This window comes from Salmo salar, chromosome 12 (assembly GCF_965601325.2).
Source record: "Salmo salar chromosome 12, fSalSal1, whole genome shotgun sequence".
Lineage (NCBI taxonomy): Eukaryota > Metazoa > Chordata > Actinopteri > Salmoniformes > Salmonidae > Salmo > Salmo salar.
Genome location: NC_138302.1, coordinates 44934879 through 44950206, shown reverse-complemented (window position 1 = coordinate 44950206; position 15328 = coordinate 44934879). Strand labels below are relative to the sequence as shown.

The 15328-nt window shown below is 41.9% G+C and overlaps 1 protein-coding gene across 3 annotated transcripts in view; it reads left to right on the top strand.

The window, feature by feature from the left end:
• LOC106565070 (serine/threonine-protein phosphatase 4 regulatory subunit 1) overlaps positions 1-15328 on the top strand; it is a 53157-nt gene that overhangs the window by 11884 nt on the left and 25945 nt on the right. For 2 of the 3 annotated variants that reach the window (XM_045691390.2, XM_014131696.3), the window contains exons 12-13: positions 4580-4899; positions 12978-13067. In XM_045691390.2, the coding sequence (XP_045547346.1) occupies positions 4580-4899; positions 12978-13067 (410 nt within the window). The remainder of the gene's footprint in view (positions 1-4579; positions 4900-12977; positions 13068-15328) is intronic. The other variant, XM_045691391.2, reaches the window with a different exon arrangement.

The following is a 15328-nucleotide window of genomic DNA, read 5'->3' as shown; positions in this document are numbered from 1 at the left end:
AGATGCGTTCAGGAACAGGGCGCACGAGAGAGCGAGTCAGCAAAGACATTATCAGACCCCCTGCACAGGTAATAACCAATCATTCCCAAGAAACGCATCAGTTCCTTTTTAGTAGTTGGTGGTGGAAAAGCATCAATAACTACCACTTTAGCCCGAACATAATGCACTTCACCCTGCCCAACCACCTTACCAAGGTACGTAACGGTTGCCTGAGCAAACTCACATTTAGCCAGATCGATAGTGAGGCGACCCGCATCCAGGCAGTCGAACAAGGCTTGAATACGGGACAGATGCTCCTCCCAGCTATCTGCATAAACCATTATATAGTCCAGAAACCAGCACAACCGAGCAGACAACCCTATTCATAAGGTGTTGAAAAGAGGCATGTGCATTACGCAGGCCGAAAGTCCTAACTGAATAAGACTGGTGGTGGTAGTAAAGGCAGAGATTTCACGTGTCTACTCATCAGTGGCACCTGCCAATAGCCCTTTAACAGGTCAGACTTGCTCAAACTTTGTTTCTCCAACCTGTTCAATGCAGTCCTCCATCCGAGGAAGAGGAAATTAATCTGCAAAGCCACTTGTGAGTCAAAACATACTCATCCGCCAAAACCGCAGCTTCACAGACACTTTTCGTTCATTAATGTATGTGGCTATACGATCAGGGATTGTCCTTAAATTGCTCTAGCGTAATCAGATCACACAGCCCCTGGAAAGTCGTAACCGCAGAGGTAGAACACCAGCGATTAAACTGAAGATATCTCTCACGCAAACTCAACATCAGTCTAACAGCTTTTTTGTAAAGTTCTATATCGTTGACGGTAAGCCACAAGAACAAATTCATAAATCTGTAACAGCCATTCTAACCTTATCATAGCTGACACTGTTGGCTACACCAAGAGCTGAATATGATTCCTGCCCTTTACTTGTCAACACACTGCAACATTAAAGTACGATCAGAATCAGGTCAACTCCTAGCGTCAGCAACACGCTCAACCAACGAAAATAACATCTCAGGTTCCTTATAAAATTTTGGCAACAACCGTAACTTTACAACATTATGAGAATTGTCCGGGGCACTACCGAGAGAGGAGCGACCCCCCCCCCCTAGGTAAATCTTGGTCACTTTCCCAGAACAAACTCTCCCAAGGGCTTTCTTTCCCTAACCAATTCTAACTGCTCGTTGCAGCTTGATTTTAGTATACTCCAAATCCTGTTTAAATTCCAATTCCTTTTCATACTTAACACGATCATGCTCCAGCTTAACACGATCGTGCTCTAGCTGTAACAGAAGCAGTTCTTTCTGCTGTTAAAAAGAGTACTAGTGCTAACAGTCGGAGCGGACCTTGTAACAAAAGGTGGCGTGTCCTCGGCAGAGGCTGCCCCAGTGGTAACTTCTTGTATACCACTCTCCATCAGATTGGCCTTCAATAGCAACCTAACATATTATTATTTTTTTGACGTTTCTCACTAATTTCAACCTGGTAGTGTTCAGCGATCTTCAACAGCTGTTTTAGTACATTATTATAACAGTTCTGCTGTTGGAACGCAAATGAACTAGACGCCATAGTCACAAGTAACTACTAAAAATAATCTCGCTCTTCCCCTCTGCTGAGCACACCAGACCACAACAAGAGAAATGCCAATCACGCTGGGCACCACAGGAGAAATATGATACATAAGGAGCTTCCCCAAATCCTACAACAACTCAACCCTAGTCTTCGTGCGGATTCGTGGTGGGTAATTACACACTGTACCCCGCTGGCATGGGGGAAAAAAACAGCACGCTGGCGGATTCCCCCAAGCCACAGATGTGCCCCCGAGACAACTGCTCAGTCCATGGACACCACACAAAAATAACATAACCATGCCCAACGTATTCTAAAGTGAAACCTGTCACTAAGCCTAATAGCGGAAAAGTAAGGCTCTAGCTCCGGGTAGCAAATGGCACTACGCTACCCAAATCTCCCACTGAGGTACACAGACGATTGCAGGTAGAGCAAGAGTTTCCAGCCTGGGCAGGGGCCTGAAAACTAACCAATGTTACACTCTTCCAACGTAGCACACAACCAGCCATCCACCGCAGTGGAAATTTTAACAAAGGCAACCAACACTGGGCCTACCAAACAGCGCAACTCAAAAAAAAAATAAAAGATGCAAACAAAGCACCTAACTCCAGTTTTTCTCCCAAACAAAATACACTTACCAGTTAGCTTAACACTAGTATTAAGCCTACTGGCATACTTTTTCATGCAACGCACCATTTGAAGATGTAACCGGATTACCAAAGTCACTGCTATGTCTCCAAGGCACTATACCGAACACTTAAGACTATGCAGTGAATACCAACCAATGCACATCCCAAATAGCATTAACCCATCATAATGCAACAAAATACTATCCACCAAAATGTCTAGGAACCAACCTTATAATCTTATAATGAGCCCCCAAAACAAAGGAGATGATCGTGGACTTCAGGAAACAGCAGAGGGAGCAGCCCCCTATCTACATTGATGGGACAGTAGTGGAGAGGGTGGAGAGTTTTAAGTTCCTCGGCGTACACATCACGGACAAACTGAAATGGTCCACCCACACAGACAGCGTGGTGAAGAAGGCGCAGCAGCACCTCTTCAACCTCAGGAGGCTGAAGAAATTCGGCTTGTCACCAAAAACACAAACTTTTACAGATGCACAATCGAGAGCATCCTGTCGGGCTGTATCACGGCCTGGTACGACAGCTGCTCCGCCCATAACTGGAAGGCTCTCCAGAGGGTAGTGAGGTCTGCACAACGCATCACCAAGGGCAAACTAACTGCCCTCCAGGACACCTACACCACCCGATGTCACAGGAAGGCCAAAAAGATCATCAAGGACAACAACCACCCGAGCCACTGCCTGTTCACCCCGCTAACATCCAGAAGGCGAGGTCAGTACAGGTGCATCAAAGCGGGGACCGAGAGACTGAAAAACAGCTTCTATCTCAAGGCCATCAGACTGTTAAACAGCCATCACTAACATTGAGTGGCTGCTACCAACATACTGACTCAACTCCAGCCACTTTAATAACGGAAAAAGTTATGTAATCAATTTATCACTAGCCACTTTATATTATATCATGTTTACGTACCCTACATTACTCATCTCATATGTATATACTGTACGCTATACCATCTACTGCATCTTGATGTAATTAAATGTATCACTAGCCACTTTAAACAATGCCACTTTAATGTTTACATACCCTACATTACTCATCTCATATGTATATACTGTACTCTATACCATCCACTGCATCTTGCCTATGCCTTTCGGCCATCACTCATTTATATATTTGTATGTACATATTCTTATTAATTCCTTTACACTTGTGTGTATAAGGTAGTTGTTGTGAAATTGTTATTACTTGTTAGATATTACTGCATGGTCGGAAGTAGAAGCACAAGCATTTCACTACAGTTGCATTAACACCTGCTCACCATGTGTATGTGACAAATAAATTTGATTTGATTTGACTTGTCACGAACTGGCTCGTAGCCCATAACACAGAGGGAGACAAGGAGATCAAGGAATAACAAAAATATTTATTAACTGAAGTAAACTACATACAATGATGTGTGTAATCAGTAGTGTAAATGAGTGGTTGTGTGCATAGTTGGTGATAAGGAGGGGTGTTGTGAGGTGCCAAAACAAACAAGCCACAAACTGCCACAACCAAAAATAACAGTGTGTCTGCGTGGAGTGTCTCCTCAATGAATGGGGGATAGATGTATTTATCCACGCGGCACACCTGAGCCCAGGTGTGTCCCATTTCGCTGACGATCCTCCCAGCTCCGCCCACCGACATCCTATTAAGGAAAACAAGAGCAAAGAGAGAATTTGACTGACAGAGTGGGAGGGTTGTCACACCAGCTAACCAAATAACACTTGCATCTCTAGCTTTAGCCACCGAAAAACAATATGGGGGATAAAGTCGACCACTTACCCACTCACTAGCTTAGCTAGCTAACGTTAGGCTCTGTGTTTCTAGCTTGCTAAATAAATAGATACATAAATTGATTAAACTAGCCTATTTGCCATATGATTAACTTGTGGTCAATCCCCTTGCTAGTTTGATTGTATTGACATTTCCAGCCTTAGGTACATATGTCCGTTTTTGTGCAAAACATTGACTCATTGAAACTAAAACAGTGCATCTCGAAGGGCTGGAGGCAGCAAAAAATGGACTAGGCTAGCTGTGATTTACAACCTGATAGCAATATTTGTTGGACAACCAAGAAAAGTATTGGCGAATTAACTATATTAATCATGTGTTGAACTGCATCCATCTATTCTGCCAACAATGCATTATTTTACCTCATTTGAAATTTTTGTCAAATATAACCTATTTTATTACCTCTTATGAAGTTGGTTTTGTAGCATAAACTGGGAATTTTATAGTTTTGCCTAATATTATGATTGTCTGTTTGTCCTCTATCTGCAAAGTAGCTGTCAGTTCCACTTTTAATAGTGTGTACATTTGACCTGTGTATTCCAGACCATGAATTTGTGTCTTTGTCTGTCTTTCCGTATGTGTCTCCCAGCCCAAGTGCAGGTGCTCTCGGCCGCCCTGAAAGCTGCCCAGCAGGAGAGACAGTCTGAGGATACAGAGGGTCAGTCCGAGTGCCAGCCTCCAGAGGATGGGAATGGGGCACCAGATGAGGAGTTCTCCCAGAAAGGAGGGACCGCAGAGGAGGAACAGACACCTAACGAGCCTCGCCAGCAGACCACAGATTCGGCACCCATAGAGGAACTGAAAGAGACCGAGGCTGAGACTGAAGCAGAGGCAGAGCCTCAGGTGTCTCCGGAATCATCCCCCGACTCGCTTGTCCTAGTACGGGACGACTCGGACCACAGCAGTGTGGTGAGTAGGAATGTGCAGCTCTCCTTACAAGCATGATTCAATACACATCTAGATACATGGGCTTCGATACAATACTTTTAGCTTGAAGGGATTTGGTTAGTGGAATGAATCGATGCAATGCACTAACAAATGTTGAATGAACACATTCATTTTCCATTCTAAATTAATATCTGATACTGATGGAGCTGACCGTGCGCGCGTGTGTGCGTCTACCACGATCAGATTAGGGGGGGGGGGCAGTTTATGTTTTTGTCCCCATACTTTTTATCTGAATTTTTCTAGGGCTGAGCAGTATACTTTATTTTACTATATACCGGTATTGATGTAGGAACCAGTTTGGCTTTTTAATTACTGTCTATAGTTTTATTTACCCACCCGTACTCCTTAGATGAGCACACGTTAAGTTAATTTATATGCTTAAATGCCTTCAGAATTATGTTCTTATTCTCAAACACCGCCTTTAAAAAAAAAAGCTCAAACTGATAAAGTCAGATTATGTTTTATTATAATTGTATAATTCTTTTCGAAAAAAAAAAAAAAGAAATCTGTGTTATGTTTAACTCAGGCCTTTTCATTAGGGGAGCGATGTAAAAAATAAACATATTAGAAATATTTAACTTTTTTGGACTGTTATGGTAATGATACTTTTTGGTAGATGTTGGTAAAATGCATAATATCTGATCAAAAATATAATATGGAATAGGTCAACTCAGCTCCTAATCTCAGTGATTCAAGATGCCATTTTGTGAAAAATGACACTTTAGATTATTTAATTTCTTTGACAGTTTTGTGAGTATGACCCAGTTAGATGTGCAATCAGCAAGATGTGAGTTGTGTCCACTACGGTAGCCTACACAGCTCCACTGGTAAAACACAATTTTCTACAGCCCATTTGATAATTATTACCCAGCAAATTACATTGGTTGTCAAATCAAATGTTATTTGTCACATGCTTTGTAAACAACAGGTGTGGACTAACAGTGAAATGCTTACGGGACCTTCCTAACTATGCAGAGCGAGAGAAAATAGAGAAGTAGTAAGAGAGAAAAGTAAAACACATCATAGATACACATTGAGTAACGATAACTTGGCCATATGCAAGTGGTACCAGTACCTATGTGCAGGGGTACGAGATAATTGAGGTAGGTATGTACATACAATGCCTTTCGGAAAGTATTCAGACCACTTCACTTTTTCCACATTTTGTTACGTTACAGCCTTATTCTAAACTTGATTAAATAAATACAAATCCTCATCGATCTACACACAATACCCCATAATAACAAAGCGAAAAGTTTTTTTCAAAATGTTTGCATATTTATTAAAAACAAACTGATACCTTATTTACACGAGTATTCAGACCCTTTGCGATGAGTCTCGAAATTGATCTCAGGTGCATCCTGCTTCCATCGATCATCCTTGAGAGGTTTGTAGAGTTTGATTGGAGGAGTCCACCTATAGTAAATTCAATTGATTGGACATGATTTGGAAAGGCACACACCTGTCTATATAAGGTCCCACAGTTGACAGTGCATGTCAGAGCAAAAACCAAGGTCGAAGGAATTGTCCGTAAAGCTCCAACACAGGACTGTGTCTCGGCACAGATCTGGAGAAGGCTGCCAAAAAATGTCTGCAGCACTGAAGTTTGCCAAGAACACAGTGGCCTCCATCATTCTTAAATGGAAGAAGTTTGAAACCACCAAGACTCTTCCTACACCTTCTTTCATTTAAAAATGATGTACAGTGGCTTCAGAAACTATTGTCACCCCTTGACATATTTTGTTCTTACAAGGTGGGGTTAAAATGTATTGTAATTTTTTGTCAATGATCTACACAAAATACTCTGTCAAAGTGGAATAAAGATTCTAACATTTTGTAAAAAAAAATATATACACTGCTCAAAAAAATAAAGGGAACACTAAAATAACACATCCTAGATCTGAATGAATGAAATAACCTTATTAAATACTTTTTTCTTTACATAGTTGAATGTGCTGACAACAAAATTACACAAAAATAATCAATGGAAATCCAATTTATCAACCCATAGAGGTCTGGATTTGGAGTCACACTCAAAATTAAAGTGGAAAACCACACTACAGGCTGATCCAACTTTGATGTAATGTCCTTAAAACAAGTCAAAATGAGGCTCAGTAGTGTGTGTAGCCTCCACGTGCCTGTATGACCTCCCTACAACGCCTGGGCATGCTCCTGATGAGGTGGCGGATGGTCTCCTGAGGGATCTCCTCCCAAACCTGGACTAAAGCATCCGCCAACTCCTGGACAGTCTGTGGCGCAACGTGGCGTTGGTGGATGGAGCCAGACATGATGTCCCAGATGTGCTCAATTGGATTCAGGTCTGGGGAACGGGCCGGCCAGTCCATAGCATCAATGCCTTCCTCTTGCAGGAACTGCTGACACACTCCAGCCACATGAGGTCTAGCATTGTCTTGCATTAGGAGGAACCCAGGGCCAACCGCACCAGCATATGGTCTCATAAGGGGTCTGAGGATCTCATCTCGGTACCTAATGGCAGTCAGGCTACCTCTGGCGAGCACATGGGGGGCTGTGCGGCCCCCCAAAGAAATGCCACCCCACACCATGACTGACCCACCATGCTGGAGGATGTTGCAGGCAGCAGAACGTTCTCCACGGCGTCTCCAGACTGTCACGTCTGTCACGTGCTCAGTGTGAACCTGCTTTCATCTGTGAAGAGCACAGGGCGCCAGTGGCGAATTTGCCAATCTTGGTGTTCTCTGGCAAATGCCAAACGTCCTGCACGGTGTTGGGCTGTAAGCACAACCCCCACCTGTGGACGTCGGGCCCTCATACCACCCTCATGGAGTCTGTTTCTGACCGTTTGAGCAGACACATGCACATTTGTGGCCTGCTGGAGGTCATTTTGCAGGGCTCTGGCAGTGCTTCTCCTGCTCCTCCTTGCACAAAGGCGGAGGTAGCGATCCTGCTGCTGGGTTGTTGCCCTCCTACGGCCTCCTCCACATCTGCTGATGTACTGGCCTGTCTCCTGGTAGCGCCTCCATGCTCTGGACACTACGCTGACAGACACAGCAAACCTTCTTGCCACAGCTCGCATTGATGTGCCATCCTGGATGAGCTGCACTACCTGAGCCACTTGTGTGGGTTGTAGACTCCGTCTCATACTACCACTAGAGTGAAAGCACCGCCAGCATTCAAAAGTGACCAAAACATCAGCCAGGAAGCATAGGAACTGAGAAGTGGTCTGTGGTTACCACCTGCAGAACCACTCCTTTATTGGGGGTGTCTTGCTAATTGCCTATAATTTCCACCTGTTGTCTATTCCATTTGCACAACAGCATGTGAAATGTATTGTCAAACAGTGTTGCTTCCTAAGTGGACAGTTTGATTTCAGTATATATAAGTTTGGGGTCACTTAGAAATGTCCTTGTTTTTTAAAGAAAAGCAATTAAAGCATTAAAATAACATCAAATTGATCAGAAATACAGTGTAGACCTTGTTAATGTTGTAAATGACTATTGTCTCAACGTCAACAGTGAAGAGGTGACTCCGGGATGCTGGCCTTCTAGGCAGCGTTCCTCTGTCCAGTGTCTGTGTTCTTTTGCCCATCTTAATCTTTTATTTTTATTGGCAGAGATATGTCTGAGATATGGCTTTTTCTTTGCAACTCTGCCTAGAAGGCCAAAATCTCGGAGTCACATCTTTACTGTTGACGTTGAGACTGTTTTTATGCGGGTACTATTTAATGAATCTGCCAGTTGAGGACTTGTGAGGTGTCTGTTTCTCAAACTAAACACTCTAATGTACTTGTCCTCTTGCTCAGTTGTGCACCGGGGGCCTCCCACTCCTTTCAAATCTGGTTAGAGACAGTTTGCGCTGTTCTGTGAAGGGAGTAATGCACAGTGTTGTATGAGTTTCTTGGCAATTTCTCGCATGGAATAGCCTTAATTTCTCAGAACAAGAATAGACTGACGAGTTTCAGAAGAAAGTCTTTGTTTCTGGCTGTTTTTGTGCCTGTAGTCGAACCCACAAATGCTGATGCTCCAGATACTCAACTAGTCTAAAGAAGGCCAGTTTTATTGCTTCTTTAATCACACAACAGTTTTCAGCTGTGCTAACATAATTGCAAAAGGGTTTTCTAATGATCCATTAGCCTTTTAAAATGATAAACTTGGATTAGCTAACACAAGGTGCCATTGGAACACAGGAGTTATAGTTGCTAATAATGGGCCTCTGTACGCCTATGTCGATATTGCATAAAACATCTGTCGTTTCCAGCTACAATAGTCATTTACAACATTAACAATGTCTACACTGTATTTCTGATCAATTTGATGTTATTTTAATGGACAAAAAGTTGCTTTTCTTTCAAAAACAAGGACATTTCTTAGTGACCCCAAACTGTTGAACGGTAGTGTATATGAAAAAGGAAATATATCTTGATTACATACAGTGCATTTGGAAAGAATTGACCCCTTTTCTTTTCCCGCATTTTGTTACATTACAGCCTTATTCTAAAATGAATTTAAAAAACATGTTTTCCCTCAATCTACACACAATACCCCATAATGACCAAGCAAAAACAGATTTTAGAAATGTTTGTAAATGTATTAAAAATGGAAATCACATTTACATAAGTATTCAGACCCTTTACTCGTTGCTTTGTTGATGCACTTTTGGCAGCGATTACAGCCTCGAGTCTTCTTGGGTATGACGCTACAAGCTTGGCACACCTGTATTTTGGGAGTTTCTCGCAGTCTTTTCTGCAGATCCTCTCAAGCTCAGTCAGGTTGGCTGGGGCGCTTCACTGCACAGCTATTCTCAGGTCTCTCCAGAGATGATCGATCAGGTTCAAGTCCGGGCTTTGGCTGGGTCACTGAAGGACATTCAGAGACTTGTCCTGAAGCCACTCATGCATTGTCTTGGCTGTGTGCTTAGGGTCGATGTCCTGTTGGGAGGTGAGACTTTGCCCTCAGTCGGAGGTCCTGAGCACTCTGGAGCAGGTTTTCATCAAGGGTCTGTCTGTACTTTGCTCTTTTCATCTTTTCATTGATCCTGACTAGTCTCCCAGTGCCTGCCACTGAAAAAACGTCCCCACAGCATAATGCTGCCACCACCATACTTCACCGTAGGGATGGTGCCAGGTTTCCTCCAGACGTGACACTTGGCATTCAGGCCAAAGAGTTCAATCTTGGTTTCATCAGACCAGAACATCTTGTTTCTCATGGTCTGAGAGTCCTTAAGGTGGCTTTTGGATAACTCCAAGCAGGCTGTCATGTGCCTTTAACCATAAAGGCCTGCTTGGTGGAGTGTTGCAGAGATGGTTGTCCTTCTGTAAGGTTCTCCCATCTCAACAGAGGAACTCTGTTCTTGGTCACCTCGGGTTCTCGGGTTCTTGGTCACCTCCCTGACCATCAGGTTCTTGGTCACCTCCCTGACCAAGGCCCGTCGCCCCCTATTGCGCAGTTTGGCTGGGCGGCCAGCTCTAGGGAGAGTCTTGGTGGTTCCAGACTTCTTCCATTTTAAGAATGATGGAGGCCATTGTATTCTTGGGGACCTTCAATCCTGCAGATATTTTTTAGTACCCTTCCCTAGATCTGTGCCTTGACACAAACCTGTCTTGGAGCTCTAAGGACAATTCCTTCTACCTTACATAGACAGGTGTGTGCCTTTTCAAATAATGTACAATCAATTGAATTTACCACAGGTAATTTACCACAAGTATTGGTGCCGGAAGAAATGGCAGCAGTTTTACGGGCGCCTAACTAATTTTTTTGCGTTATTTGTAATTTATTTTGTACATAATGTTTCTGCCACCGTATCTTACGGCAGAAAATAGCTTCTGGATATTAGGACAGTCACTCACCTTGGATTAGACACAGATTTTTTTTCTTCAACATGCAGGACGCACAGGATATGCTGCGAACACCCGACAAGGCCAACATTCCGTTATTGGCAAGAGAAATAGACGCAGGTACAGAGGACACAGAGTGGGGTGCCTCGTAAGGATCCGCAGAAGGCGAGTGGGAAATCTGACGTTACCGTCAATATTACTCGCCAAAGTACAATCATTGGACAATAAATTAGACGAGGTACGATTACGAATATCCTCCGAACAGGACATCAAAAACTGTAACTTTTAATGTCACGGAATCGTGACTGAATGATGACATGGATATTCAGCTAGCAGGATATACGCTGCACTGGCTAGATAGAACAGCACACTCCGGTAAGACGAGGGGGGGGCGGTATGCGCATATTTGTAAACAACAGCTGGTGCACATTCCCTGTTAGGTCTACACCTGTTGTATTTGGCGCACGTGACTAATACACTTTGATTTGATTTGAAGTATTCAACCCCCTGTGTCAATTCATGTTAGAAGCACCTTTGGCAGCGATTACAGCTGTAAGTCTTTCTGGGTAAGTCTCTACGAGCTTTCCACACCTGGATTGTACAATATTTTCACTTTATTTTTAGAATTCCTCAAGCTCTGTCAAGTTGGTTGTTGATCAAGTCTTTCCATAGATTTTCAAGCTGATATAAGTCAAAACACTCAGGAACATTCAATGTCGTCTTGGTAAGCAACTCCAGTGTATTTGCGGCCTTGTGTTTAGGTTTTTGTCCTGCTGAAAGGTGACAGCGCCCCGCATACAAACACATGAAAATCTTATTTCAACCAGGCAGGTGCGACACAAAAGTCAGAAATAGCGATATAAAAAATGCCTTACCTTTTGATGATCATCTTCTGTTGGCACTCCAAAAGGTCCCAGTTACATCACAAATGGCCCTTTTGTTCAATAATGTCCTTCTTTATATCCATAAAAACTCAGTTTAGCTGGCGCGCTTCAGTCAATAATCCACCCATTTTCCCTCCATCAAAATGCATACAAAATGAATCCCAAACGTTACTAATAAACTTTTCCAAACAAGTCATACAATGTTTATAATCAAACCTTAGGTATCCTAATACGCAAATAAATGATCAAATTTAAGACAGAATTGTTATTGTCTTTACCGGAGAAAAATACCAAAGAGCGCGCTTTCTTCCACGCACTTGGAAACACTACAGCCAAAATGGGAGCCACCTAGAAAAACTACAATTTCTGGGTCATTTTTCCAAAAACCAGCCTGATACTCTTTCTAAAGACTGTTGACATCTAGTGGAAGCCATAGGAACTGCAATCTGGGAGGACTTGGCCTTATAATTAAAGTAATAGCCATTGAAAAAAGTGGTAAGCTGAATTTTCTTTTTTTGAGGTGGTTTGTCCTCGGGGTTTTGCCTGCCATATCAGTTCTGTTATACTCACAGACATTATTTTAACAGTTTTAGAAACTTTAGAGTGTTTTGTATCCAAATCTACCAGTTATATGCATATCCTAGCTTCTGGGCCTGAGTAACAGGCAGTTTACTTTGGGCATACTTTTCATCCGGATGTCAAAATACTGTCCCCTACCCCAGACACCATCCAAAGTGTAATTAATAACTTCACCATGCTCAAAGATATTTTTAATGTCGACTTTTTTGTTGTTGACCCATCTACCATTAGGTGCACTTCTTTGCGAGGCGTTGTGAAACATCCCTGGTCATTGTAGTTGAATCAGTGTTTGAAATTCACTGCTCGATTGGGGTATAGAGAGAAGGTAGTCATTCAGAATGAATGTTAAACCCTATTGCACACAGTGACTCCATGCAACTTATTATGTGACTTGTTAAGCACATTTTTACTCCTTAACTTATTTAGGCTTGCCATAGCAAAGGGATTTAATACTTACTGACTCAAGACATTTCACTTTTTAATTAATTTGAAAAATGTCTTCCACTTTGACATTATGGGGTATTATGTTTAGGCCAGTGACACAATTCTCTTTTTAAATTCAGGCTGTAACACAACAAATTGGAATAAGTCGAGGTGTGCGACTACTTTCTGAAGGCACTGTATCTCCATATATGGACAATCTGCTAATTGTCTATATGTCTGTGTGTGCTAGCTGACTTTGTGGTTTGTGTCCTAGATGACTGGTATGTTTGTATGTGTGCTAGTTGATATGTCTAACTGTGTATCCTCCCTGTTTTGGATAGGAGTCGGATCTGATCGAGAGTGTGGAGGAAGAGGGAAAGGAGGACTCAGCTCCCAACCAGGTGTGTGAGGAGGAGAAGTCCATGGTCCAGGTCAGTTAGTCAGTTCTGCCAAACACTGACTTTCTAAGCCTTTCTACTTTACATACATCGAGGGGACATTTATTAACATTTATGATTCAGTCAAGTCTGGGGTACAACTACCTTTAAGCTGCCATACGTTTTGTCTGAGAATAGTTAAAGCGATCCAATGTCCAATGAATTGCGATTGACAAGATCTAGGGCCAGATTTAGCTTGGACTAAAATGCATGCTCAATAGAGAAGCTTATGCCCAGTGCAGATCAAACAGCTGACATAAGGAGAGATGATGCGAGACCAAAGTTTTAAAATGTTTAGTTGTAGAACAACTGACTAGAGAAATGTGGTTGAGCCTGGTTCCACTGTCACGTGGAAGCACAATGTATATATTTATGCAGGTTCTTTAAAAGTTGCTAGCTACTTTTAGCAAGGTGTTTAACAAACAGGTTTCATGAATTACATGCAGCCGCGCCACTGAAAACACATCACCAGCCTCCTGCTCACAACCCCAGTGTCTAGAGGAGCTGAAGAGAGGATCATCAAGCTAGGATAGCAAATAAAAAGACCCCTTACTCTTCAATATTGTGATGGAAAATGCATAGCACAAATAATTAGTTTTTGTCGGATATTATTCATCCAGATCAAACAGGTTTTTTACATGGACAATACATTGGAGATAATATAAGACAATTACTTGAAACAATAGAAAACAATGTAACATTGAAGAAACCAGGCCTGGTCTTCATAGCAGATTTTGAAAAGGCCTTTGATAAAGTATGACAAGAATTTATATATAAATGCCTGGACTATTTAAATTTTGGTGTAAGTTATGTATAGGAACCTCAGATGTAAATAATGGTTACTTCTCAGAAGGTATTCAACGGTTGTCCACTGTCTCCATATATGTTTGTTATGGCCATCGAAATGTTGGCTATTAAAATCAGATCCAGCAATAATAATAATAATATCAAGTGGTTAGAAATCCAGGGCTTAAAAAGTGTCAATGACTCTAGTTTTTCTTAAATCTGCATTCTGGATTCTTGCACAAACTCATTTGGCAACCTAGATCATTTCTATAGCCGATCTGGACTAAAACCTAATTATGTTAAGTGTACCATATTACGTATTGGGTTGTTAAAATACACAACTTTTACATTACCGCGTAGTATACCAATAAAATGTTCAGATGAAATATTATAATCTCAAATATACTGATTTATGAAGAAACCATATGGAAACATTTTGAAAAAATTGTGATTATCTTGACTGTTATTGTGAATAGCTATCAAACATATATGGGAATGTTTGATCGATCCAAAGTTATAACCAACTAATTGCAGCATTACCACAGAAATGGAGGAGGCAAGTGAAAAGGGGAGAAAGTAGGTCTGCCCTATATTAAAAACCAAAGTTGTTGTTTTTTCATCAATAGAAACCAAAATGTTGACAGTTGTGCCATACAGGTTGCAAAATAGCTGGGAAGAGCTTTTAAATTTTCCAATTCCATGGCACATTGTTTATGAATTGATACACAAAACAATGCTTAATTAAAAACTTTGAATTAACTGCCATATGTAACTTTTTTGGCGCCCCGACAAAATGCACATAGAAATGTTAGTTATAGATCTGTCATTCTCATTGAAAGCAAGTCTAAGAAGCGGTAGATGGGTTCTATGAGCGCTATTTCTATGCTATTCATTTTAAAGTTTCGTTTTTGAATTCAGTTTTGTACACCAGCTTCAAACAGATAACAATAAAATATTTTGGGTTATGGAAAAGATGTTTCACAGTGGTTTAGATCAGCCTAAAAAATTCCATCCCAAATAAATGTTTCACAGAGTTCAAGTAACAGACACATCTCAACATCAACTGTTCAGAGGAGACTGCGTGAATCAGGCCTTCATGGTCGAGTTGCTGAAAAGAAACCATTACTAAAGGACACCAATAATAAGAAGAGACTTGCTTGGGCCAAGAAACACGAGCAATGGACATTAGACCGGTGGAAATCTGTCCTTTGGTCTGATTAGTCCAAATTTTAGATTTTTGGTTCCAACCGCCGTGTCTTTGTGAGACGCAGAGTAGATGAACGGATGATCTCTGCATGTGTGGTTCCCACCGTGAAGCATGGAGGAGGAGGTGTGGGGGTGCTTTGCTGGTGACACTGTCTGTGATTTATTTAGAATTCAAGGCACACTTAACCAGCATGGCTACCACAGCATTCTACAGCGATACGCCATCCCATCTGGTTTTCACATTTTAATTTTATTTAACCTTT